This window comes from Protopterus annectens, chromosome 17.part0, assembly GCF_019279795.1.
Source record: "Protopterus annectens isolate FY-2018-M chromosome 17.part0, PAN1.0, whole genome shotgun sequence".
Classification (NCBI taxonomy): Eukaryota; Metazoa; Chordata; order Ceratodontiformes; family Protopteridae; genus Protopterus; species Protopterus annectens.
Genome location: NC_056751.1, coordinates 672,322,604 through 672,348,956, shown reverse-complemented (window position 1 = coordinate 672,348,956; position 26,353 = coordinate 672,322,604). Strand labels below are relative to the sequence as shown.

The 26,353-nt window shown below is 39.8% G+C and overlaps 1 protein-coding gene across 2 annotated transcripts in view; it reads left to right on the top strand.

Annotated features, from left to right (window-relative positions):
• Nucleotides 1-26,353, top strand: part of LOC122791715 (intelectin-1a-like) — a 655,125-nt gene that overhangs the window by 468,712 nt on the left and 160,060 nt on the right. For both annotated transcript variants that reach the window (XM_044059612.1, XM_044059613.1), the window contains exons 4-5: nucleotides 9,715-9,962; nucleotides 10,484-10,642. In XM_044059612.1, coding sequence (XP_043915547.1) covers nucleotides 9,715-9,962; nucleotides 10,484-10,642 — 407 coding nt within the window. The remainder of the gene's footprint in view (nucleotides 1-9,714; nucleotides 9,963-10,483; nucleotides 10,643-26,353) is intronic.

Here is a 26,353-nt window from a genome sequence, read left to right as displayed (position 1 = left end):
TTTCTAAGGGAAAATTTGAAGAACAGACTTGGCGGAGCCAGAAAAAGTTTAACCCTGTTTAACCGGCGCTGCGCTATGTGCACAATCGCGCAAAGCCGCGCAAAGGCGGATTTTAAACAGGGAACTTCAAAAGAGCTAGAAATGGTCCAAAACAACCAATTACTACAGCTCTTGTGCTGAGGTCACTCCTTCAGGGACAGATAGGCTTCTCAAGGCTCCCCACTCCCACTGGTGAGCAAAGAAACTTCCTTCTATCCAAGTAAGGTAATGGACAACACAGGAACTACACCACAGCCCAGAATACAGCAGAGCCTGTAAACTGGTCTAAACTAGTCGAGGAGAGGCAGGAAAACAAGGATTATTTTTTTTTTTTTGTTTTTCAGATAGAAAGCACACAGAAATACAGAAGGCAGTAATAAATCAGTTACACAGGCTAGCACACTTTAGTGGGCAGCCTCAACAGTTAAATTAAACAAACAAACAACAGATTTTCGACCAATTTTCGACCAGGTAAAATTTTAAGTGCAGATACTATATAATGCAGCAAACAGTTAAAAAAACAGTATACGCTTGTTCAAAATAAGCAAGAGAAGGTATTCCAAGTAAAAAAACAGAAAAAATACTTAAATCAGGAAAGTAGTCACTTTTCTCAGTTCTCTGTAGCTAGGACCACTCTGCAGGACCACGTGGAGCTGTCTCTGAGTAGTATAGCCAGAAAAAATGCTCTGAGGCAGATTTTAAACAGGGAACTTCAAAAGAGCTAGAAATGGTCCAAAACAACCAATTACTACAGCTCTTGTGCTGAGGTCACTCCTTCAGGGACAGATAGGCTGCTCAAGGCTCCCCACTCCCACTGGTGAGCAAAGAAACTTCCTTCTATCCAAGTAAGGTAATGGACAACACAGGAACTACACCACAGCCCAGAATACAGCAGAGCCTGTAAACTGGTCTAAACTAGTCGAGGAGAGGCGGGAAAACAAGGATTATTTTTTTTTTTTGTTTTTCAGATAGAAAGCACACAGAAATACAGAAGGCAGTAATAAATCAGTTACACAGGCTAGCACACTTTAGTGGGCAGCCTCAACAGTTAAATTAAACAAACAAACAACAGATTTTCGACCAATTTTCAACCAGGTAAAATTTTAAGTGCAGATACTATATAATGCAGCAAACAGTTAAAAAACAGTATAAGCTTGTTCAAAATAAGCAAGAGAAGGTATTCCAAGTAAAAAAAAACAGTAAAATACTTAAATCAGGAAAGTAGTCGCTTTTCTCAGTTCTCTGTAGCTAGGACCACTCTGTAGGAGCACGTGGAGCTGTCTCTGAGTAGTATAGCCAGAAAAAACGCTCTGAGGCGGATTTTAAACAGGGAACTTCAAAAGAGCTAGAAATGGTCCAAAACAACCAGTTACTACAGCTCTTGTGCTGAGGTCACTCCTTCAGGGACAGATAGGCTGCTCAAGGCTCCCCACTCCCACTGGTGAGCAAAGAAACTTCCTTCTATCCAAGTAAGGTAATGGACAACACAGGAACTACACCACAGCCCAGAATACAGCAGAGCCTGTAAACTGGTCTAAACTAGTCGAGGAGAGATGTTTACGTTTTGCTAAATGATATACTTGTGCAAATGATGCTAGCATTGACCTGCTCACTGGTTTACATACAGTGGCCAGCTGAATTGCTTGATGTACTTTACTGTCAAAATCCATAGCTTTGTATTGCAAACATCATTCATAAGCTATTACTGACATTACTGTACACATGGAACATGCATCACCTAAGGGACATATGAGAATTTGCATAACACAGTAATCAGTTATATAACTGTAGTGCATTTTCTATTTTTCTGTACAGGTTCCGGACTTACCCTGGTAATAATGCAGATGTAAGAAATCTTCTGAAGAGGGGAACTGCCTGTGTTTCTGATGCTAACAGAATACAACCATTGCATGGTTAAGTAAAGATTGTGCAGTTTGGCAGGCATCATTTTTATTCTCTGTATGTTCTATGGTTGTTAATCTTTCATTTAGGTATTGTATGTATTATCCTTTGCCTTTTAGCCAGAGCCACTGCATATTGTGAACACGTACATCTGATGGGAGTATCTGTGACTGGTGATTCTCCCTACACTACACATCTGTTTCTGCTGGAGATGCTGTCCTTCCCTGTGGTACTAGGAACTGTGGTCCTACTCCTAGTTGCCCTTGTTGAAGCTATCTCGTAAGAATGATATTGTGCAAAATGGAACAGATTGTAAGAAGTTTGGCAGAGGTTGCTAGGTCTTACTGTAAGGCACCTCCTGAGGTGCCTAGACACTAGAACCTTGATTTAAGCAAGCCAAATACATGTTCTATGATATTCCTAGTTTGAGAGTGGGCATTGTTGTATCCTTGCTCAGTGAGGGTGTGTGATTTTCTCATGGGTATAATGAGGTACAGTCCCAGTGCATAACCTACATCTCCCACTAGATGCCCTTGTGGAAAGTTGCCCCTAGCAAACCTTGTGTGCAGCTCACAGGTGTGTCATATGTGGGAGTCATGAAGACTGCTGGGGTATATATTGGACAACCTGACAGTTTATAGAGTGGCATCCTTTCTTGTTAATGTGCTCCCTTCCATGTTCACTGGGTGGGGCTTTTATTTCCATGTGTGTGCAAACTATGGCCCCCAAAACTTCAGGGAAGCTTGCTATTGCATAAAATTCCTGCATGGTTCTTGGTCTCTCCTGTGGGATGAGTGGGAAACTGATATGCCCCCTTACATTTTATTGCATTGCATTTAGAAAATGATGTAATATACTGGAAGATGAGGCTTGTGACAACCCTAATGGTTTATTATTACAATTGCGAGTTGCGATGCCCACAGATGGAACACTCGAAACATGATGTTCCAATGTCCATCTTGTTGAGCATCTCCGTGTCGAACGTTCATAGGTGAATGCACTGTGTATTCACTGATATGAACTCGAAGTACTGCCAGAAATCGTGGTACAGTGCGGTTTGAGAAATTAATCCCTTTCCTCACTGTAGTGCGATCTCAGAGTTGGAATATATAGTTAGCAGGGTGTGTGGGGCGGTACAGGGGGCTTGCCCCCCCCCGCAAAAATGTGATGTTAGCTGTAGGAGTTTAGTTTTCCTGTGCTCCTACACAGACATCATGTGATGTGTTCGATTTTAATGTCGAATCCGCTGATTTGACATTGTGCTTTGCATTTCTTCTTCGTGGTTGTAGTTCGGTATTTATTTTGTTTGTCAGTATTATAATAGTAAACCAACCCGAATATATCCCCTGTGGGTCTCTGGAAAGTACCTGTAGCTAGTATATTTAATGCTGCACATACATTTATTTCCACTGGGATACGGCCTTAGGTGAGGGTAGCAGCGGGTTCATCTTTTGTCTACTGTTTTTCTGTCCAACCAGTGTCATTCTACAATTTCTGTGTCATGCAGTCTATGGTAAGCCAATCAGAGTCTAAACACCCTTTTCTTCTTGGCTAAAGTCTAGCAGCAGCAGCACAATGAATTACAGCCTGTTGCATATACAGGGTTGTAATGGAGGCAGCAGCAACTGCTAATATGTTTTTTTTCAAAGTGTAGTCATGGCTACAATATAAAGAGTTTTGGGTTTCAGGGCAAATGGCTACACTGAGTATACATGATTACTTTATAGGTTCATGAATAGTTCAGCCATGTTGGATTGGTTAATTAGCACGTAAGTGAGCTACTTATTAACATATTCTTTTATTTATCCTTGTTTTGTGGTTATACAATAAGTGTGGACTTGTTTAATGAATACAAAATAGAGCAATATTCCGTGGATGGTGTGACATGTACACAACAGCTGTATTTAGTGTAGCCTTTCATGAATCCAGCCCATTTGTCACCTTGTACTTTCATACCCATGCAGACTTATCAAAGTAACTTGACTGATTAGTGTACTACTGGGAAAGAAAAGTTTCTTACTTTACACGTCTATCTCGTTTAGCAACTGTGAAGGATTGACTTCGCTATGGCTCTCTGCTGGTAGACAATAAAATGAGGTGTTTTATCATCAAACATATAAAAACCTTTTGTCTTCCATTTTTGCTGTACCTCAGTAAAGAAGATAAAAGTGAAAACTAGACATAACTAAGGCCTTCATAAGTTGTGGACCAGCTTTCTGCTAAAAACAATAGGTGACATACACCTGAATCCTGGCCAATGCACAACATCTTTCCCAGACAAACTACTAACAGATTGGAAGGTAAAAAGCTGCCATGCACAAACAGCAATATTATTTTACCTAAGAACCAAATGTAGGCAGGAGTTAAAGGTCTTAAATTCATAAATGGGAACACACACACAATGTACCAAAACTGAGCTGGTGTAGACATTTACACAGATCTGTGTAGTGCAGACTGCATAAACAAATGAAACTCAGGTGAAAGCTCATATTAAACACATGAGGTAAAATGTGACTGAGTATAAAATGTTCTGCTGAAACAGAACCAGTAAACAGGCTGGATGTTTTGCCATATTAATTAAGGAACTCCACAGCTACCCCCTATGTGAGAAGCAATGATTCTACCATGAGCATAGGGAAGCTATTGTAGTTAGCTTTCCCTTCAGAGATCCTGTAAACTTCTATGATTATGTTTCTAAAACATGTTAGAATTCATAAAACTTTTACTGCATCACATATAGAACTGTGTCAAAATTATCATCTTGTCTCTTAACAAAGTTAGAGAATTTTTTTTAAGTCAGCCAAACCTCTGCTCAGCTTGGTACTTGGTACCCAGGATAGACTGAGTTGAATTTAAGTGGTCAACATTTAATCAGAAGTTAATCTATTACTAAACAATGTCTATAACTTTTTATAGGCTACATTTTCTCTCTGTCTGTCTTACACACATCCCATAACATCAGAAAGTAGTTTATTGGGGAAGCTCCTTAGTTAGATAATTGGAAGCAGCAACTCATATGAGGATGCCTTTGCTCTCGGTACACAAACATTTTACCAAATCTCTTCCAAAATGAGGAATATTAGTAATTTCCTTTAAAAAAAAAAACTCCACATATTTTCAATAAACTGGCTACACATACTTGCAAAAAATTCATCACACAATGATCTGCCTGGTTATGGCATCACGACCTTTGCACTCCACAGTTCTGTAGTCTCCTGATAACTGTTAATATGCTGTCTTAAACATACCTTGCATTTCTGGCATGAGTTTGTATATTAATTGGTCGGGCGCATCTATTTTTCTTCCCAGTTATTATTTTTGTATCTTCAATTTAAAAAAAGACAAGGTTAATATAAAATACTTGACAACTTAAGGTGTAAGATGTCTCTACTACCTCTCAACTGTACAGATTTTTGGAGAATGTCCAGATATTTGGCTCATATTTTTGGTCTGCTCCTCATAAAAATCTGTGTTTTTCTGACACATTACTGGGGTGATCTGAGAATTGAAGTCACTAAATAATGACATACATTTGAGTTTCAAACCTCATATCCTTCAGAAAATGAATATTTTAAAACAAATCCTGTTACTTTAGCAACTTTCTAAGCTTACAAGAGTAATATTTAAAATATGTCCCTATTTTTGGGAATTTGTCCCCCCATTTTGTTAGTCTTTGTCCAGATTTCTTGCACTGAGAGGATGAGAGGTACGTTGTAGACTGATAATCTCACCAGTTTAAAATGATTAATTCTCTAGTCCATAAAGCAATGATAACCATAGCATAAAGGATCCACTGTCATCTTCTGCACTGCACATCTTACATGTTATGTAAACAGCAGTGTCAGTCTGATGCTGGGGGCAGTTGCATTCTTACTATGCTTTTTATGCAGTTAATGTTCTGCGACCTGCATTGGATTTTTAGCTTACTCTTGCCTTTATCAAGTTAGTTTACCTACCATGTGTTTATGTTGAAATATAGACCAACCACAGTATTGAATAGCAGTATATCAAACCTTACATCTACATCCATCTTCCACCACAATGATGGTATTTCTCAGGATCAGGTGTTTGCCCTTTCTCCAATGAAGAATGATCTCAGAGTTGGAATGGATATGTATGTATAGATATAGATACATAGAGATGCAGGTATATATTTAATATGCATGTGGTATGGGGTGCAGGGGGGCTTAACCCAATTAAAAAAACACATTTGTTTACCAGCATTTCAGTGAAAATCCAGTTCAGTGATGTGAGCTTCAGTATATTGCTGTTTAGTATTGTGATAAGTCAATATTTCAACAAATACCTATTTTACCATTCCTGTGTAGCATCTGTATATAATAACAAAAATGTGATGTATTCAATGTGACACAATGGTGCAGTGTTGTTGTCTCAATGTAAGAGAGTTTCTAGTTCAGGTTTTCAGTTGGAGTGCGTTTTGTGTGAAGTCTGCATGTCCTCTCTGTATTTGCTTGGGTTTCCTCCAGTTTCAACCCACATTGCAAAGATATACACTAGGTGGATTGGACACTCTAAATTGGCTATAGGTGTGAGTGTGCATGCGAGTGTGTGGTATGAAATATGCGAGTGTGTGGTATGAAAAAATAACTGTGGTAGGGCTAGCCACCTGGCAGTTTGAACCCTGACCCCATGTGCAAAAATGGGAAAAGGAGTTACGGGTGAATGGATAATGTATTCAAAGATCAGGATTCTTCGCTATGTTTATGTAACAAATGTTCTTTGAAACATGGCGCTTTTCTTCCAGGGCTTCCACTTGAAATATGACCACAATCCAGCTGGGTAACACAGTAATCAAAACATAAGAATGCATCATGCAGGTAGTGGTATCAGGAATCAAACTTATGTCAACTGAGTATACTTTGTTTGTACCGCAGTGACTTACTTCAGTGAAACCTACTGCCAGGTTATTCTACAAAAATTGTACTACTCAATGTAGTAAAAGAAGTAATCAGTATAAGACATTTCCCAAGACCACAAATATAACAAATACCTTCTACACTGTATAATGCCCCAGTTTAAGGAACAGTACAATAAAACAAAAATAATTTCTGAAGGTTTTGCTTATTTATTAATAATAATTATTTTATAAGTAATGTAAAATGCAATGTAAGTGGGTGAAATGATCAACAGATGCTTTTCAGCCATCACCTGAGTCCATAAGGCCTAAAAGAAGACAGTAGCTTTAATATAAATTTTAAACAGCCTTAAAACCATGAAGTAATACAATATAAAAGAGCAAATGTACATACCATATTTGTGGCATATTCTCTAAAAAATGGACTATTTGAGATTTATAGTAGATCTTAATTTCCTTAATAATAAACCAAACGTGCGTCTTCCCACTTCAGGGAAGGTTCTGTTTTCCAAGTGCCATGCAACTCTTCATATGCTGAGTAGTTCCTTGCAGTGTTACTAGCCTGTCAAACCATTCACTGGACTATTTAGGGTCTCATGATGCTAGTGTTTACTGGATTTCTCCAAAGCATGTGTGTGTGTTTCTGCAAAGACACGATCAGTTAGACATTGTGTTCAGTGCTGTCTTACTTTGTACAGTACAGGCATCTGCATACCTTAATTGACTTGCTAAACATTCAAATTATTAGGTAGATGTTTCCCATTTTTAAGCTTTTTACAATGCTTTGCTACTACTGCATTCATCAGTTTTAAAGACTAACAGTGAAGTGATTTATCATACGTGGTCATATTATCTGTAATACTCAGTGGCAAGAATGACTTGCTGACACTTCCATATTGCTGTGCTTCATTACAGATGTGATATATTAGACAGCATAGATATTTAGCTACAGTCTGAGAAAATGTATTTATTATTTTGGGGATTACATCTTTGCACTGAATGCCTGTAGGCTGACTATGGTTAAGTCACCTTGCATGCTTTGAAAAACAGGAAGAGAGAAGCACGTCTTTATCAACGTGCTCAGCGACAGAGCTGTTGAAACAAACTGCATGATTCCTAACTAGCATAGTTCTTGGAGTTGCTGATTGGCTTGCATTGCAGTTAAGGAAGAATGGAATGGATGGAAAGGGTTGGGAGGGTGACCTAATGGTCACGGTGTTTGCGTTGCAAGCACAAGGTGCAAGGTTTGAGTCCCACAAGGGATAATTGGCTAGGCTTAAAATGGCTCGCAAGGACAGTTAGCTTAGTACTAATCTATGAACCTATGGAGTTATTATATTAAAGTAAGGATATGTATATGTGAGGTGGTGAGACGGACTGTAATGCAATGTACCTGCATTACGGCATTAAATGTTTTCCCTGGCTGTCAGAAAAGGGACTGAATAGTAGAAAATCATGAGAGGTACATTGCAGTTGAATGACACATCACAGCACCTGTGTATGTGATAATGACAGGTTAGTCAGTTTGTGCAATTGAATACTGCCTTGTGGTTGTGTGACCACAGAGTTAACATACTGAAGTAATAGGATTGTGCAGTGTAGCAGGGAGCAGTCCTGCTACACAAATGCTGTGTTTCGTTGTTAGCAATTGTAATGCAATGCAATTCATTATGGCATTCTGTTTTCCAAGGCTGTATGTAACAGTACCAAGAGTTCAGAATCATGATTTCTACATTATAACTGAGCAATGTGCCACAGCATTTGAGTAAGCTCCAGTAAAAGGTCAGGATGCTTAAACTCACTAACTCACTGCAAGTATGTTGAAAAAATAAAAATAATAAAAAAAATATATGTGTTTGTGTATATGTATATCTATCTTTATATCTATCTATATATTTTGGAGGCATGTGGTCCAAGGTATCATTAACAACTTCAACTGAATTTCTCAAGAGTACTGTCTGGTTAAGTGAGTTACTTAGAGTCACAGAGTAGCCAAATGGAGGCTGAGTGAATCAAACCCTGGACTATAGTTAGCACTGTATTTACAGGTAATAACCCTAATGCTCTGCACTATCCGTCCGACTTGTGGTACTGATGTATATATGGAACTGTTGACACTGCTATATGCTAATCTGGTATGTTCACTGACTGTTTTGGTCTCAGTGCCTGTATTTCACTAAATAGTAGTTTCACTGGGTGGGTTCTGATGTGACAGCTACTAATGCTGGTTGTTAGTCTATATATATATATATATATATATATATATATATATATATATATATATGTATGCATGTATATGTATATATATATATATATATATATATATATATATTTATATATCATATGTGGATCTACTTTGATCCATTGAAAAACACTTAACTGAAACTCTCTTACCCATTCCCAGTTCAGCGAAACTTCACTTTAATGAAAGCACGGACTGTCGACATCCTTTCGCTGAGAAAGAAACCACTTGACCACCATGGTGAACTTTGCTCTTTCTACAATGAAGTGCAATTTCAGAGTTGGAATATTTAAGTAGGGGGGTTTGGGGGGGTAAAGCCCCCCAGTTTGGTGGGTTTAGTTTTGGTCTGAGTGCTTTTTTTCTCTTGGTGGCCAAGTGGTTCCTTTCTCAGGGAAAGGATGTTGGCAGTCCGTGCTTTCGTTAAAGTGAAGTTTTGCTGAACTGTGAACAGGCAAGTGAGTTTTGATTAAGAGGCTTTTCAATGGATCAAAGTAGATCCATATATATATATATATATATATATATATATATATATATATATATAGAGAGAGAGAGAGAGAGAGAGAGAGAGAGCATGAGTTTGACAGAACTTATTTTTTCCTGATCATAATGATCGCTTTCTTGTTTGTCTGACCTGGTTTTGTTGGTATTACAGATGGCCTGTACTACCTTATTACAGAAGATGGTGAGGTCTACCAGACATACTGTGATATGACTACCGATGGTGGAGGCTGGACTCTCGTGGCCAGTGTTCATGAAAATAACATCTATGGGAAATGCACAAATGGTGATCGCTGGACAAGCACTCAAGGAAACAATCAAAATTATCCAGCAGGAGATGGAAACTGGGTCAATCTGGCCACCTTTGGTACAGCAAGTGGAGCAACGAGTGATGACTATAAGGTTAGATTAAGATATCTTAAACATAGTATAAATAAAGTAGTGCTTATGTAACTGGTAACAGTTCAGAAATACTGAACATGTGAATGAGTGACTGGGGAGACTGAAAAATGAAAATCTAGTAAGACAGCCAAGTTTTTGACGATGACATTTATTTATGCTGCTACAAAACAGTAAAAGGGCATGCATAACTGAATGTATGAATGAGTGAAAGCATTTATGTAACCCAGGAGCTTACTGGTTCTGCAGCAGATGACAGGATAAAATGAGGAGCAAAAAAAAAAGACCCCAATAATATAACAAGGCATGTGCAGTCAAAGTTACAGATGCAGACTGGGCTGAAATCATTATCTGGGACTAAATTGTTTGGACAAAAGGGCAATAATTTTTCGTTTTGCTAGCACTTAAACTGTAAATTTGACTCCTAGTAACAGAGTAGGGCTACAGTGATTTTCAAAATATCAAAACAGATTAAGTGAAAAGGTTGCAGATATCTTACTTCTGCTTTTGTTTCCTGGAAACAGAACCCTGGATACTATGACATTGAAGCTGCGGACATTTCTGTCTGGCATGTCCCAAACGACACACCTTTCAAGAAGTGGAAAAATGATGCCATTCTCCAGTATCACACTGAAAGCAATTTTTTCCCCAAATATGGAGGCAATCTTTACGGGCTCTTCAATGTAAGTTGGAAAATACAAATACAGTTCTGATTTTGTGTTTTAAATCATACACCCACATAGGTAAGGAATGGTTCTCACTGAAGGGCATTATCAGAGACAGGAACGGATTATCAAACTGGGACAAACATTATTATTATTATAGGTTTTTGGACATTCTGACTGGCTGACTGACCTGGCTGAGGTTGATAAATGTTTTGACATATTTGTATGAATTTTTAATTTACAGGGCATCGTGTACACTCTCTTGATTTGCTTCCATAACTGTTTCTTTCCAGAATAACAAACGGTAGGAAAGCCACTCAAGAACATACATTTGCTTAGACTTTCTTGCTTACTTCAGAACACTCTATGTCAATGTCTTTATACTTACAGTCTGGTACTTTCTACTCCATTTACAGTTCTGTTCTCTCTCCCCCTCAGTAGAGCTTCCTTTGTCTTGCAGTTCCTACTTGCTTCTCCTACAAACATTCCATTTTCTCTTTGGACCACCTCACTTTTATCCTTTTCATAAATCCATACTATATCCATGTTGAACAAGTTTCCTAAGTTTACCACTGTTACCTTCTTAATCAAAGGACAGTCTTCCCTTTCCTCATCTCTCCTAAATAAACCAATACCTACATCTTTTCCCACTTTCTTACTATGACCCTCTTTCATCTCATCTACAACCCCCCCCCCCACTCCCTTCACCTGCAAGCAATCCTTCAACATATTTCTTGAGTCTAAGTATTTTATTTCAGTGGTGTACGAGATACATCAGAATATTGCATTGACTAGCCACTGTTCTTAATCCGTTATATGGATCTTCTACAATCCTTATCATATGCTGTTACCCCTTGGCCTAGCTATACTTTAGACTGTCTACAGGCCATTCTTCTCATATTCCACAATCATTCATTTATATATTCTGTATCCTCTCCAGTAATGTTTACAACTCCACTTCTCCCAAGGAATCATATAACATTTCTCCTTACCTCACTCTTACATCTTTGTTTATACTTAATTTCTAATCCTTTTGTACCTTAATCACTCCCACTTTCCCACACCAAACTCTTACACCAGATATTCAGATGTACTCATACATACCTTTGTTCCACTACTAACTACATCTTCCTCATAATGTACAGCTTCTACTTTCTCATAATACCATCATATACTCTACTTCTCCCCATTATCTATGAAATTCCCCATTCTCCGCAGCACGTTGGCACTTTTCTAATCGACATCAGTCATAGAGGTCCTTAGTTGTCCCCTTCTTCTACATTGTTTGACCTCCCAGCAAACCAACCTCAGCCACTTTCCCTCATTGTTACCATCTGTGTCACATTTGTTGTCATATCTTATTGTTTAAAATCTTTCACACACCATTGGTCACTTCTTGCCTCTCTTCACCCTTCCCTCTCTGTGTAGATTTATTTCATTACCTCTGCCTCTACTTCATTACCTTTATCCTTGATGAAATTATGCAATGACTGGCAAGATGCAGGAACTGCAGAAACAATTTTTAGAGCTGCTTTTCTCTCAGACAAGGTGCACTTCCTGTTCACCTATATAATTGCCTTCTTATCTTTTTCACCAGCGACAACTCATCACTCTTGGTAATCTCGTTCAACCCTTTCTCCTCAACCCACTGGCATTCTTACATCTCATTCTGTTTATTATCAACTTGCAATGTGAAATCCTCATACAGTTCTCCACTTCCATTTGAAATTCTACTCTAAAGTTTATATCCTTTAGTGACCTCTTTATAAAAACCCACTCCAGCATATCAAATGCTTTCTTGGTATTGAACAACACTGCCCTGTTTCCTCTTATCCCTTTCCTCACCATCTTTTTACAAATGTTCATAACCATTCTAAACACATGAATATTTTGCTTTCACAAAAGCTATCTGTGCTCCTTCCATTAGATTCCCTAACAGCAATTCCAACTTAGTCATTATCACCCTAGAATGATAGTAATTTCTCAGATTCCTCCTCTGTTCTCACAACCGTCTTTCATATGATTCATGTCAAACTCAGCAGCCTTCCCAGTGCCCCACTGAAGACTTTCCTAAGCCCTTCCTACCACTTTTCTCCCTCACTTGGTTCATGTCTTGCTGTGCTTCCAGGTCTGTTATGCATTAGAGATGCTGGGAGCTATGCCATTGGTAGTTTAACTACTGTCAGAGTTTCCCCAAGGTGAACAGTTCTCAGCTGAGGTATTAGCCTAAGACAGATCACCCATACTGGGCAAAAGCGGCAGTACTTTGCGATAATGTTGATGGCAGAAAATCACATTTTTGTTACAAAATCCACAACATGAAGTATATCTGTGTGGAAGAAAGGCCTAGAAATTGGATTCTGTATCTTGCCATGAAAACTATATGGATGGATAGTCACATTAAAAGAAACTGTGATGAAGTGATGAAAGATTTTATTTGACCTGGTAGGGTTAAAGCCTTGGGGATGTCTACTTTGTATGACGTAAGTATGCAACAAGCTGCAAAGATGTCTTACATATCGAGACATGGATCATATAAGGTATGAGCCAGGGAAAGCTGATTGTAGTCAGGAATGAAATACAACATGGATAACTTGATCTGTTGGGTGTCAGTAAACTGAAAAGGACTAGCACTCTTCACACTTTGAATCTGATAAACACATGATAAATACTAAGCCAGAGCCAAAAACAAAGTAGAAATGGTGTCATGTTTATAATTAAGAAGAAACTTGTAAGAATTGTAATGATATACAGTGCTGTCAGTGAATGCTTAATATGTATTATCCTATGAGGTATCAACATGATTATCATACAGATATGCAAGCCAATAAAACAGTCAAAAGTGGGCAACATTGTTCATTTTGATGAGCAAGTGCAAGCTGAAATTGATAGAATGTGCAAATGGGATATACAAGGGTAATTGGAACTCAAAAGCTGGAAGCAAAGGTCTAGTGGTTGGAAAATATGGGGCTAATAATAAAAATAATGTGGAAGAAACTTTGGCATAATTTTATAAAACAGTCTGCTCACTTCAAACACCATGGTCCAGCAACATAAGTGCTGATTACAAAGAAGAACCTTGGACAGCAGAACAGTAACATAACAAGACTAGGTGGGATGCAGAGTTCCTGCAGAAGGCATTGCTTTTTGAGATACTGAAATACCAATACAGAAAGGCAGTTCACTGTTTTTTTTTTTTTTTTTGCTATTCAGTTGAAGAGCTGAGTGGGCATATTAAATCAGTAGGAAGCCACTTGGTGCAGAAGTACCATTTTGTACTAATCAGCTTTTTTTGCCATTCACTCTAACACTCTAAGAGCTTAGGGACCACAGAATGGCTGCTGTAAATGCCAATGCACTAATCAATATTCTTCAGTATGCCAAAGTCCATTTGGGGGGCAGTATTTTGGGGACTGGCACTGAGTGCTGGATGACTTTGCAGAAGATTGTACAGAAAACAAATTGACTATATTACTGGACAGCAAAGAAAAGAAAAGTTGTAAAATATAAATAGAAGTAAAACTTGGGTCTGACAGTGATACAGATCACTAGATGCCATTTTGCTAAATCAAGTTAAACTTGAAAAAGAATAAACCAGCTGGATAAATACTGTCTGGCAGTTGGTACAGAAGATTAGGGAACTGCTCATAAGCCAATTTCTGTTGTCCAAGGTTTGATGCTCACAGCCTCTATTGCCTAACTGTGTGACTCAGGGCAGGTAATTTAACTAGAAAGCTCTTCTGGACTGAATCTTAAAAAAGGTCTATGGAGATCAGTGTTCTATCTAATAAATTATATATATATACATGGATTAAGAATAAATAAGGACATTGTGGAACCTAGCTAAATTGTCCAATGTGACACAAAACAAAGTCAAACAGAAATACTAAATTGTATATGGATGGATTAAGAATAAATAAGATCAGCTTTTTTAAATTTCCAAGAGGTAAAGTGAAGCATCCAACCTCAAACTGGAATTTTCTGTTCAACATTATTGAGAAGATAAAAAAGAGGAATAAAGATTACGCCAAGTCATTATACTGTAACTCTCAATCTGATTAGCAGCTGTTTCAGCTTGTGCTTTATGCTCAGAAAGCAAAATGGTGATGAAAGCAGAGATAGAAGCAACATCAAAAGCCTCCCACAAAGCAAAGCAGCGGTCATTGATGACACTCCCACTGACGTTTTACAGCGCTTAGAAACTTACAAGGCTGTGCCAGGAAATTATAAAGTCAACACTGTGGCCGATTGATTAGAAAAGATGTGTGTTTATACCTGTTTTGAAGAAAGGTAATTTGACTGATTGTGAAAAATTAAAGCAAAATTGCACTGATCAAACATGCCACCAAGATTTTTCTCAACATTAAACAGTGATGCTTACAGATGTACAGTGAACAAGGACTAACAAAAGTGCAACCAGGCATCAGGAAACAGTGAGGAACAGGATATATCATCCTGGATGTGAGATGAATCTTTGAAAAATCAAAAGAATTCCATCAGGATTTCTATCTTTATTTCATTGATTATAACAAGGCCTTTGTCTGGGTATATTATGAAACCCTCTGGGAATACAAAACACCTGATAGTTATAGGTTCATAGATTCATAGGTGTGTACTAAGCTAGGTGGCCCTGGAGACTTTACAAGCCTAGTCCAAAAAAATTGCCTAGGCACTGTGTCACCCAATGTTAGTTCACAGTGCCCCTATCCAGTAGGGCAACTGGAGTAATCCCTGGACTGACTTTCTTTTACCCATCCAGTCATCAAGATTTCTCTTGAAGAGGGCCAGCGAGGTGCTCTGCTTGACATAAATGGGAAGCTTATTCCAGAGTATGGGCAGTCTTTGGGAGATGAACCTGTCCCTCCAGCATGTTCTGTTAATTGTGTTAATGAGGTTGTGATCTCTGGAGCGTGTGGCAGGGGGGGGATTGGGATTTCTTTAGGTGTAGGATTTCAAGTAGGGCAGGGTTGGGCATGGCTTTGTAAGTCAAGCAGAGATCACCTCTAAGTAGATGATAAGAGACTGAGAACAGCTGAAGTTTCTTGAGTCTGTCCATGTAGGACATGTGCTTAAGGCCTAGGATCCTTTTTGTGAGGTACTTTTCTGGCCTCTCCAGCTGTAGGTGTCTGGTCAGGTACATGCCAAATGGGGCATTATATTCGATGACTGGTCTAATGAGGGATGAGTAGAGAGGGATGATGACCTCTTTCTTTCTGGATGCGAAACCTTTGGTTATAAGATGTGCCATGTACAAGGGCTTTCTGACCACAGTGGTAATGTCATGGTCGAAGGTGAGGTGACTGTTAACCTGGGTGCCCAGATCATTTATGGCCCCTTCAATGTTGGGGCTTCCATCAATGTGGTAATTTGTGGGAACTGAATTTTTTTCCAAAGGGGATGATAACCCATTTTTTGGCGTTAAGCTTCAGGCCATGGTTTCAACACCAGTCATTAGTCTCAGAGAGGTCCTTTTATAGGATGTCTGTATCAGTTGGGGAGTTGATAATGACTCCTAGCTTGCAGTCATCAGTGAACATAGTCAGCCAGAGTCCTTCTGTGTTGGCCTGGATTTCTGAGAAGTAGATGCCAAACAGGAGAGGAAGCCGGACCGAGCCCTGTGGGATTCCACTCACAACTGGTCGACAGTCTGACTTGGAATCCACAACTTTCACTCTGTGGGTCCTGTCTGTGAGCCAATTTGTAACCCACCAGTGATGTAAGGATTGATGCCTAGTTTGGTGAGTTTATCAATGATATCTGAGTGGGGAATGGTATCAAAGGCCTTGGCCAGGTCGAGGTAGGCTCTATGCACTGCCTTACCCTCATCCACAGCCTTGGTGACTACCTCAAAGAAGTCAACCGGGTTCAGCAGGAAGGATGTCCCCTTGACAAAGCCAAACAGAGTGAGGTCAAGAGTTTGGAGATTGCCTATATCTTTGTTAAGCAGGTCCATGATGATGCACTCCATAGCTTTGCATACCAGACTCATCAGGCTAATGGGGCAATAGTTCCCAGGATCTGTATCTATAGTTGCTCCCCCTTTATGGAGCAGGATGACTGTAGCAGTGCACCCTTCATTAGGGACATAGCCTGAGGTAAGGCTGTGATTGAACAGGGCACACAGATGTGGTACCAGTTCGTTTTGTAGCTCATGTAGGATGCAGCCAGGGATATTATCAGGTCCTATGGATGTGGTATTCTTGGCATTGGACAATGCAGCTTTTACCTGTGGTGCAGAAATGGTGGGTACCAGGCTTTCTTCTGGTATTGTAATAGGACATTTGGGGGGGAGAGAGGGGTAAAGTTGGCACTGAATCTGTCAGACAGTATGTTGGCTATATCTGTTGGCTCAGTATAGGAGGTGCCATTGTGCAATAACTCAGAGCAAATCTGGGTATTGTCTTGTGACTTCATTTTTTTCTGCAACAGCTTATTCCTTCTGTTGTAGAGTTGATTGATGGCTGGGGTCCACCAGATTGGCTTCTTTTTTTCGAGGAGAGTGTCTTAGTTCTATTTGGTATGGCAAGGTCCATGCATTTGTGTACGTGCTCATACAGTGCATTGGTGTATGATTCAGCAGTCATGCAGCTATTTTCCATTGGCATGGGTGCTGAGAAGTTAGCCACCTCTGTTTTTAGGAGCACAAGTCATCTTTAGAGAAGTTTTCAGGGTGGTTACCTTACTGGGGGTGTAGGTGAGATGGAGATTTCCATGGTAATTAGTTTGTGTTCGGATTTAAAAAGGGAGGAATTGACTACAGGTGTGGAGCAATGGTCTCCCATGTTGGTGATAACCAGGTTGAGGATGTTGCTCCCTCTATAGTCAGAATGAGCTGGTCCAGGGAATTGGAATTGATAAATTCCAGAAAGAATTGGGTCTGTACATTGGTACTTGAATAGTTTTTCCAGTTGATGGAAGGGTATTTGAAGTCACCCAGTATGAGAGTATTGGGTTGGACCTTGATAGATTCCAGGGTGCTAAGGAACTTGGAGTGAGAGTCTAGGGACATGTTTGGGGTTCTGTAGCAGGTTATGACCTGTACTGCTGTCTTACCCAGCGTAAGATGTACCTGAAGTATCTTGGATGCATTATGCTGGGCTACCAGTCTAGAGGTGTGCGTATCCTTTAAGAATATGGAAACACCACCACCTTTGGAGCTTCCGGCCGTACTCTGGGGCCGAAAGGTATGGAATGAGTTGTAGCCTGGGAGTGCAGGGGTGCTTTCTGCCTCTTTAAACCAGGTCTCCATTACAGCACAGATGTCAACATTATCCATTTTGAGGAGAGTTTCGAGCAAGTGCATCTTGAGAGTTAGACTTCTAGCATTCAACAGCATGACCCTCAGATTGCATTTGTTTGTAGCTGTTACAGTGGAATTTTGATCTTTTGAACACTACCTAAAAAGGCACTATAGATGTGGCAAGAGCCTTAGCCAGTACCCAGAATCCCAGAGGTGACAGATGCAGGCCATCTCTGGCAAAGCATCTAGGTCTGTCGATCATGTCGTCCCAGGCAGACAGATACTGGATCTCCTTAGAATGACACCAGAAACTTAGCCAATTGTTGAAGTCAATCATTTTCTGCTCCTACTGTGGTATCATTCTGGGTGACAATAGAATACTGCTCAGGGCTAGAGTCATACCTGCCTGGGCCACAAAATCTGAAAGTTCCATCACATCTCTTTTCATGTAGTCCAGGGAGGTATGTCTCAGGTCATTCACACCGATATGGACAATGACTGAGTCATATTTGTACTTGTTGTGGAGTGACCTGAGTGCAAGTGTTATGTGGCAGATCCTGGCACCTGATAGACAACTGACTGTCACCTTCTCCTTGTTCAGCCTAGTGAGTGGGACATCAGTGTGCCTCACAATTGAGTCTCCTATGATTAGTACACTGGGCAAAGAGTTTTGCTTTAAGGGCTTAAGTTGAGGGGGCACACTGTGGTGGTGAGCTACGTGTTCTGGGGTTGCTGTTGTGTTGTAGTGGTTGAGTGCATTTCTGTCTCGGGGGTCTCTATTGTTTGGGTAAACTTTTGAGAGCCTTCACGAAGGTGGGTGTATGGTTTGTGTCTCTATGTTTGGGTTGTGATGGCTGGTGTTTTAGAGGGCTGTGCATTCTATGTAGTGAGTTGGAGATGTTGACCTTATTTTGACCAGCTAGTCCGGTCTTGGTTGGAGCGTGCACTGCTTCCAGTTTGGTGATATAAGTGCATGTCTCACAGGTATAAGTGTTGGTAGATAAGAGGAGATGGTTGTCTTTGTACATTAGACAGCTGCCACACTGTCTCAGAATGCCCACGTGCACCAGGTTAGCAGGAGAAAGCACAGAAAATTGCCCTACAGTCATACCAGGAGGGGTGGTCCTAACTAATAAGTACTGGTGCAGTTACTGCGTAGGAACAGCTAGTGCTGATAGCACTTGTGTGCTACAATAAATGCTACAAAAGCCTGTTAAAGTGCTAGCCAGTTAAGCTAATTGAAGTGCAAAAAGTAAAAGAACAAGTATGTTCTAAGGGAAAAAATTGAAGAGCAGACTTTCTGACACTGGTAATTGTTTACCTCAGCTGAGTGCTGCTGCATGGTGTGCAAACACAGGCTTTTAAACCAGAAAGTTGAAAGGGATGGAAAAAATGCCCAAACAGCCAATAAACTATAATTTCTGGACCAGAAACCACTCCTCTTGTGGTCAATAGACTACCTAGTTCTTATCACTCCCACTAATAAGCTAGAAGGCTTCCCTCCGACACAGAAAGGTCTGGGGGGCACAGAAACTTACAATACAGTCCTGGATACAGCAAATCTGTATCTGGACTAAACTAGTTACAGCAAAGGTGGGAAACAAGCTCAGAACTTTTTTTTTTTTTTTTTTTTTTTGCAGAAAAGCAGTTAGAACAGTAGCAAAACACTTTAAATGCAGTACAAGCTAGCACACTTGAGTGTATAGCAATATTAAGGCAAATATAATTTAAATAAATCCAGATAAATTAAAAACAAAAAAACAAGTGCATAGAGCAATAAATTATGAAAAAGTCCAAATGGAGGCACTTAGAGTATCTCTTTCTCCTTCTTGTTGCTCTTGTAGTCTGCAGGATGCCAAAACTGGATCCGTGGAGTGTAAACAAGCGCAAACCCATGTAAACATGGGCTTTTAAAAAGAAAGTTGAAAGAGATGGAAAAACTGCCCAAACTGCCAATAAATTACAATTTCTGGGCCAAAAACCACTCCTCTTGTGGTAGATAGTCTACCTAGTGCTTACCACTCCCACTGATAATCTTAGGTTCATAGGTGGGTACTCGGCTATCTACCCGAAGGCATTTATAAGCCTAGCCAGAATGTGTTGGCTTTCGGCGCCCCCTTAGATTAGTTCCCTGTGCCTCTGTCCAGCAGAGCCACTGATGTGATCCCCGAGGTAAACTTTCTGTTTCCCATCCACTCGTCAAGGATTCTTTTGAAGAGTGTTAGCAAGGAGCTCTGCCTAATGTAGACTGGGATCTTGTTCCAAAGCATGGGAAGTCTCTGGGACAGGAATCTATCCCTCCAGCATGTCCTATTTATTGTTGTGGTGAGGTTTAGATCCCTAGAGCATATGGCTGAGGGGATAAGGTTTTCTTTAGGTGGAGCATGTCCATCAATTCTGGGTTGGACATGGCCTTGTATGTCAGGCAGAGATCACCTCTGAGTAGGTGGTATGCAACCGAGTACAACTGGAGTTTCTTCAGTTGAGCTGCATAGGGCATCTGTTTCAGGCCATTGATCCTCTTGGTGAGGTACTTCTGTGGTCTTTCCAGCTGTTGAAGGTGTCTTGTAAGTTACATCCCAAATGGGGCGTTGTACTCTAAGATGGGTCTGATGAGTGATGAGTAGTGGGGCACAGTGACCTCTTTTAATCTGGATGCGAACCCTTTTGTGATTAGCTGGGCCACGTAGGAGGATTTTCTAACCTCTTTGGCAATGTGATTATGAAAGGTGAGATTACTATCTACTTGGGTCCCCAGATCCCTTATTACATCTTCCATGTTTAGGGGACTACCAACTATGTGGTAGTTTGTGGGTAATTTGTTTTTTCCAAAGTGGATACACTTTTTGGCATTTAGCTTGAGGCCATGATTTTGACATCGGACTGAGCTCTCTCACCATGTGGGTTCTGTCCATGAGCCAGTTGGCAACCCATCTTGTGATGTCAGTGTCTCTTAATGAGTTCCATGAGGATGTGCTCCATCAAACCAAGCTAGTCAGGCTTATAGGCAATAGTTATGCAGCCTGGGACACCATCCGGTCCATTGATGCTGTTTCTTCTGATATGGTTATGGGCCCTTTTGGGGTTGGGAGGGGTGCTTCTATTGTATAGCTTGTTTATGGCAGGAGTCCACAGACTGGGTTTTTCTTTTTTCTTGGAGAGTCTTGGGTTTGCTTGCATTAGTAAAGGATTTTGCAGTTTGACAGTGTTATCCTTCAGCATGGGGCTTTTTGAAGAAACCACCCACCTCTTAGTTTGAAGGCTTCCTCTTCCAACTTATAAAACAGTCCTGGGTACAGCAAATCTGTATGTGTACTAGAGGTTACAGGAGAAAGGTGGAAAAAGCTTAGAACTATGTAGCCATATTAAGACAAATACAGTTTAAATAAATGGATGCCAAAACTGGATCCGTGGAGCTTAAACAAGTGCAAAACCATGTAAACACAGGCTTTTAAACCAGAAAGTTGAAAGAGATGGGAAAATTCCTCCAACACAGAAAAGTCTGGGGGCTCAGAAACTTATAAAACAGTCCTGGATACATCATATCTGCATCTGGAATAGATTAGTTACAGGAAAGGTGGGATACAAGCTTAGAACTTTTTTCCTTTGGTTTTTTTTTTTTTTTTTTTTTTTTTTGCAGAAAGGCAGTTAAAACAGTAGCAGGATGCCAAAACTGGATCTGCAGAGCTTAAACAAGTGCAAACCCGGGCCAGAAACCACTCCTCTTGTGGTAGATAGACTGCCTAGTGTTTACCACTTCCACTGATAAGCTAGAAGGCTTCCCTCCAACACAGAAAGGTCTGGGGAGCTCAGAAACTTACAAAACAGTCCTCAGCTCCTCTGCCTTCACTGCCCTGGTTTCTGTACCATAGAGTACAAGACACATCATTCTTTTGTACAGCTTACTTTTCAGCTTCTTTGGCATTCTTCTGTTACACACTAATCCTGGCAATCTGTGCCAGTTGGTTTCAGCCTCATTGATTCTAGCTTTGATCTCCTCAGTCAGACTTCCATTCTCCTGAACAATCACCTCCCAGATACTGAAGCTGCAAACTTTTTCCACTGTTTTTATCACAACCATGCCAGCATTCCACTATGATCCTTTTTCCTCACAGTGTATTTGACTCCTGGCCCTTCTTATTGTGATCTTTCAGACCATTGTCAAGTATTCACTCATTCTGACAGTTCAACTAATCTGCAGTTTCCCATGCTTGTTTAACATGGCTATAACCCCAAATTTACTCATTTGTAGAGACCTGGAAGGTGAAGTCATGTACTTGGCATTCAACATCCTTTATAAGATGTAAATCCAACCTCACAAATCTTTACTGACTGTAGAAACCCTGCCCTCACTTTTGTTCATTTAAGATCAGCATTGGTACTGTGGAACTCAAGAGTATACCCTTTAGTCCAAAGTGCAGTGATGTCAGAGTAAATAGCAAGTACCTGAGGGGCTGTTCCCAAAGTATGTAGTTAGAGCTGAAGCCCCCTGCAAAAATCCACAATGGGATTACAGAAAATTTTAAGAAATGCTGTTCTAGTCCACTTACAGATAACACCAAGTCATTGGAATACAGCAGTATTATTATCCTTTTTACTGGGCTACTGCAAGCTTTGGTATGTTCCAGTCTTTGTGTTTAAAGCAATTATAGTGAGTTTAAAGATTCACAGTTATGTGACTTGTGTATAAAACTCTTGTATTTTGGATTTGGATTGAGACTCACATTTATACCAACACACACACACACACACACACACACACACACACACACACACACACACACACACACACAATTGTCCAGTATGATGAAATCACATGAAGTTATGGTCTGGGATTCATTAACAAATGTGTAGCCTTCACGCGATGCCTAACAGGTTTCAGCGAGTTAGCGTGATGAGCAGTAGCACTCACTGAATATACATGCTGCTTATAGTAGTTACATATTTCCAAGCACAATATTTAGCTGCAGTGTTAGTGACCATAAAAAGGTGCCAGGAATCACAAACAAATTGTAAACAAAACTTTGCTTGCAGACAAATGTATTATGCCAGCAAATGCAGACAGTTTATACGAAATGAGGGCAACTGAATTACAAGAATTTAGATATAGGGGATGTGAAATTGGGAGAATGCACCCTGCATACAATGTTAATAATGCAGAGATAAGTATGAGGGGAGGGGAAATGGAAAAAATTACTCAGGTAATGCATTCAGATATGATGATTTCACAAAGAAACATATTTTATTTATTTTAACATTTGTTTACCACGAAAGTCCAACTGGGACAGAGGCCATTTTCAGCAGAGGCCTGTGAAGAAACACTCCAGACATGTCTTTAGAATGTGGGAGGAAACCAGAGCACCCAGAGAAAACCCACATGAATGCAGGAGGACATGCCGACTCCACACCAAAGGCACCCATGCCAAGAATCAAACAGAAGAACCTCTTACTGTGAGGCAACAACACTAACCACTGCATTATTGCGTCACCATATACAACACAAAGGCATCTATACTGATGTGAATAATAAATAACCCTGTCTACAATAGTTTGCCCATGTAAATTACTTAAAATGGACTTGTTAGCAATGGATATGAGAGAAATACAATGCAACGTTGTCAGAAAGGGGAGTAAATATGATATTAGTGTTAATAACACGGTAAGGTGAGGTAACAGGTAGAACAGAGAGTGCCTATACTAGGAGCTGTTCAAATGTACTGCAGTTATTGAATATGACAGGTACAGAGATAGAATGGGATACCTGTCAGGAGTGCAGTATCCTCCACTTCATCTTGTATAAACAAGACATGAGCCATGCACAGCAGAAAGGAACATGTTTTACCATTTCTTGTCAATGGACAGACATAGATGGGTGGTTTATTAACTTGACATGTCTTAGACAAGTATGTGTATTTTATATACATGTACATCATAAACAGTAATATAGTAACTCTCAAAATGCACAAGTGACAAATGGCAACAGAGCTCTGATAACACTACAGTAGATCAAGGTCTCTGTTGGTAAATGGAAGGCATCTACAACATTATTATATTGGGCATGCTTACAGCACATTACTGCAAACACTACCGTAACTGCTTGTAAACAACACAAACAAAGAAACACAAAAGTGTCCTAACACAGGTCCAAGCACAATTAATGGGGATATGTGCCATACAGGAAGACATGTTATGTAAGTACCCATGCCCTACAAAGCAGTGCAGTGTGAAGAAAACAATTACAAGAATACATAAAGGTTTGGAAGAAAGTTTACAATACAGAGCACTATCATTTGGAAAATAAGTAACACCTGTTAATAATCAATGACATACTTAACGTGCATCTTGCCAGATTCAGACAAATACCAGGACAGATAACAGAAAGGTGCATATCAACCTTTTATGCCACAGAAATAGGCAAACTGTGTGTCTCATGACTAACACACTCGAAGGGCTTAAAGCACTTTCCTTTTGTAATGGGCATGAATCTCCTACCATGGAGGGTGATGCTTTAAGAATTTTTCCCTCTGATTGTGCAATAAATATTTCCTTTGCCTAAGCCATTCCTGTCTGATACAGTTATGTGCAGTCAGATGTTACCAGATTCAAACCCCTGACTATCATATTACACACTCTGCAGAACTGAGTATTAACTGTGTCTGCCACATGATATAACAATGGATCTTGTCACAAATAAATGAAATTAATATGTGAAGTAATAAAGGACATTTGAAGATAATTTGTACAGTATTATTTTGTCAGAATGATGATGAAGAGGTAACTATGTTACTGTTCACACAACTATGAGCATTGCAGCATCAATGTCTATTGGTAACTATGTTACTGTTCACACAACTGTGAGCAGTGCAAAATCAGTGTTTATTGGTAACTATGTTACTGTTCACACAACTGTGAGCAGTGCAGCATCAGTGTTTATTGGTAACTATGTTACTGTTCACACAACTGTGAGCAGTGCAGCATCAGTGTTTATTGGTAACAATGCTACTGTTCACACAACTGTGAGCAATGCAACATCAATGTTTATTGGTAACTATGTTACTGTTCACACAACTGTGAGCATTGCAGCATCGGTGTTTATTGGTAACTATGTTACTGTTCACACAACTGTGAGCAGTGCAGCATCAGTGTTTATTGGTAACTACGTTACTGTTCACACAACTGTGAGCAGTGCAACATCAATGTTTATTGGTAACTACATTACTGTTCACACAACTGTGAGCAGTGCACCATCAGTGTTTATCGGTAACCATGTTACTGTTCACACAACTGTGAGCAGTGCAACATCAGTGTTTATCGGTAACTATGTTACTGTTCACACAACTGTGAGCAGTGCAGCATCAGTGTTTATTGGTAACTATGTTACTGTTCACACAACTGTGAGCAGTGCAGCATCAGTGTTTATTGGTAACTATGTTATTCTTCACACAACTGTGAGCAGTGCAACATCAATGTTTATTGGCCAGGGAAGATATTCCTGTACTGTGTCTCTGTAGATATGCTATGCCAGTCATTACGTAAGGCATGTGACACAGGAGCATTCATACCATGGCATTCACAGGACAACCGCTTCACTGGCAGGATATTGCAAAATGACTTTATATTTCTTTCTCCAAAGTAAAAATTAAGAATAATAACTTCATACAGTGTTCTTTCTGTAATGTTAGTACATGCGTAGAATGTTGTTATATAGTGGAGTTGAACAGCGAGGTATTTAAGCTCACTGACTACTAACGTGTGTGAATCACATGCACAATACTGGAAATCATAACAAAGCTGTGAGACTCCATCTATGAGAAGTCATTACACCATATGATTGTGTTGCAATCGTTATGAGATAAAAGGAATGCGGAAGGTTTCTCCCATTGTAATTATACATATTATAACACTTGTGGATGTCATTCATGCATAACAACATTAGAACACATAATACTTCAGTCAGCCAATGTGGGTTTTGAACACATGACTATGTGATGGCAGAAGCTACAGGATATTGGGAAGAATGAACTTGCCACAGTTGCAGTGGTGCTATAATTGTGAGATACTTGGGTCTTTGAAGATTTGACACCGTATTTTTGCTGCAAGGAATATGTGTGCCTGTAATTTCTTTAAAAGACTGTCACTGTATGTGTCTTTCTCACAGAACATTACCTATTGTTAAGTATACCCAAACACACTTGATACATAATACAGTTGTGAATTTGGTATGAGAATGGCAGTTATGCACAATGTGTGGATTCAAACAAATGCCTTAATAAGGCACCAGCATACAAAACATTGTCTCATGTCTTCACATCACAGGGAAAGCCTTAAGTGTTTCTCATGGGAAAGCCAAATGTCACCCCAAAGGATAACCATTATCCAACAAAACATTTTAGTTTAGAAAATGAGCATACATTGTTGTAATAGACATATCCAGCCATACATGTACACATCAGACAGCTGACAACATTGTTACCTACCTGCACATTCAT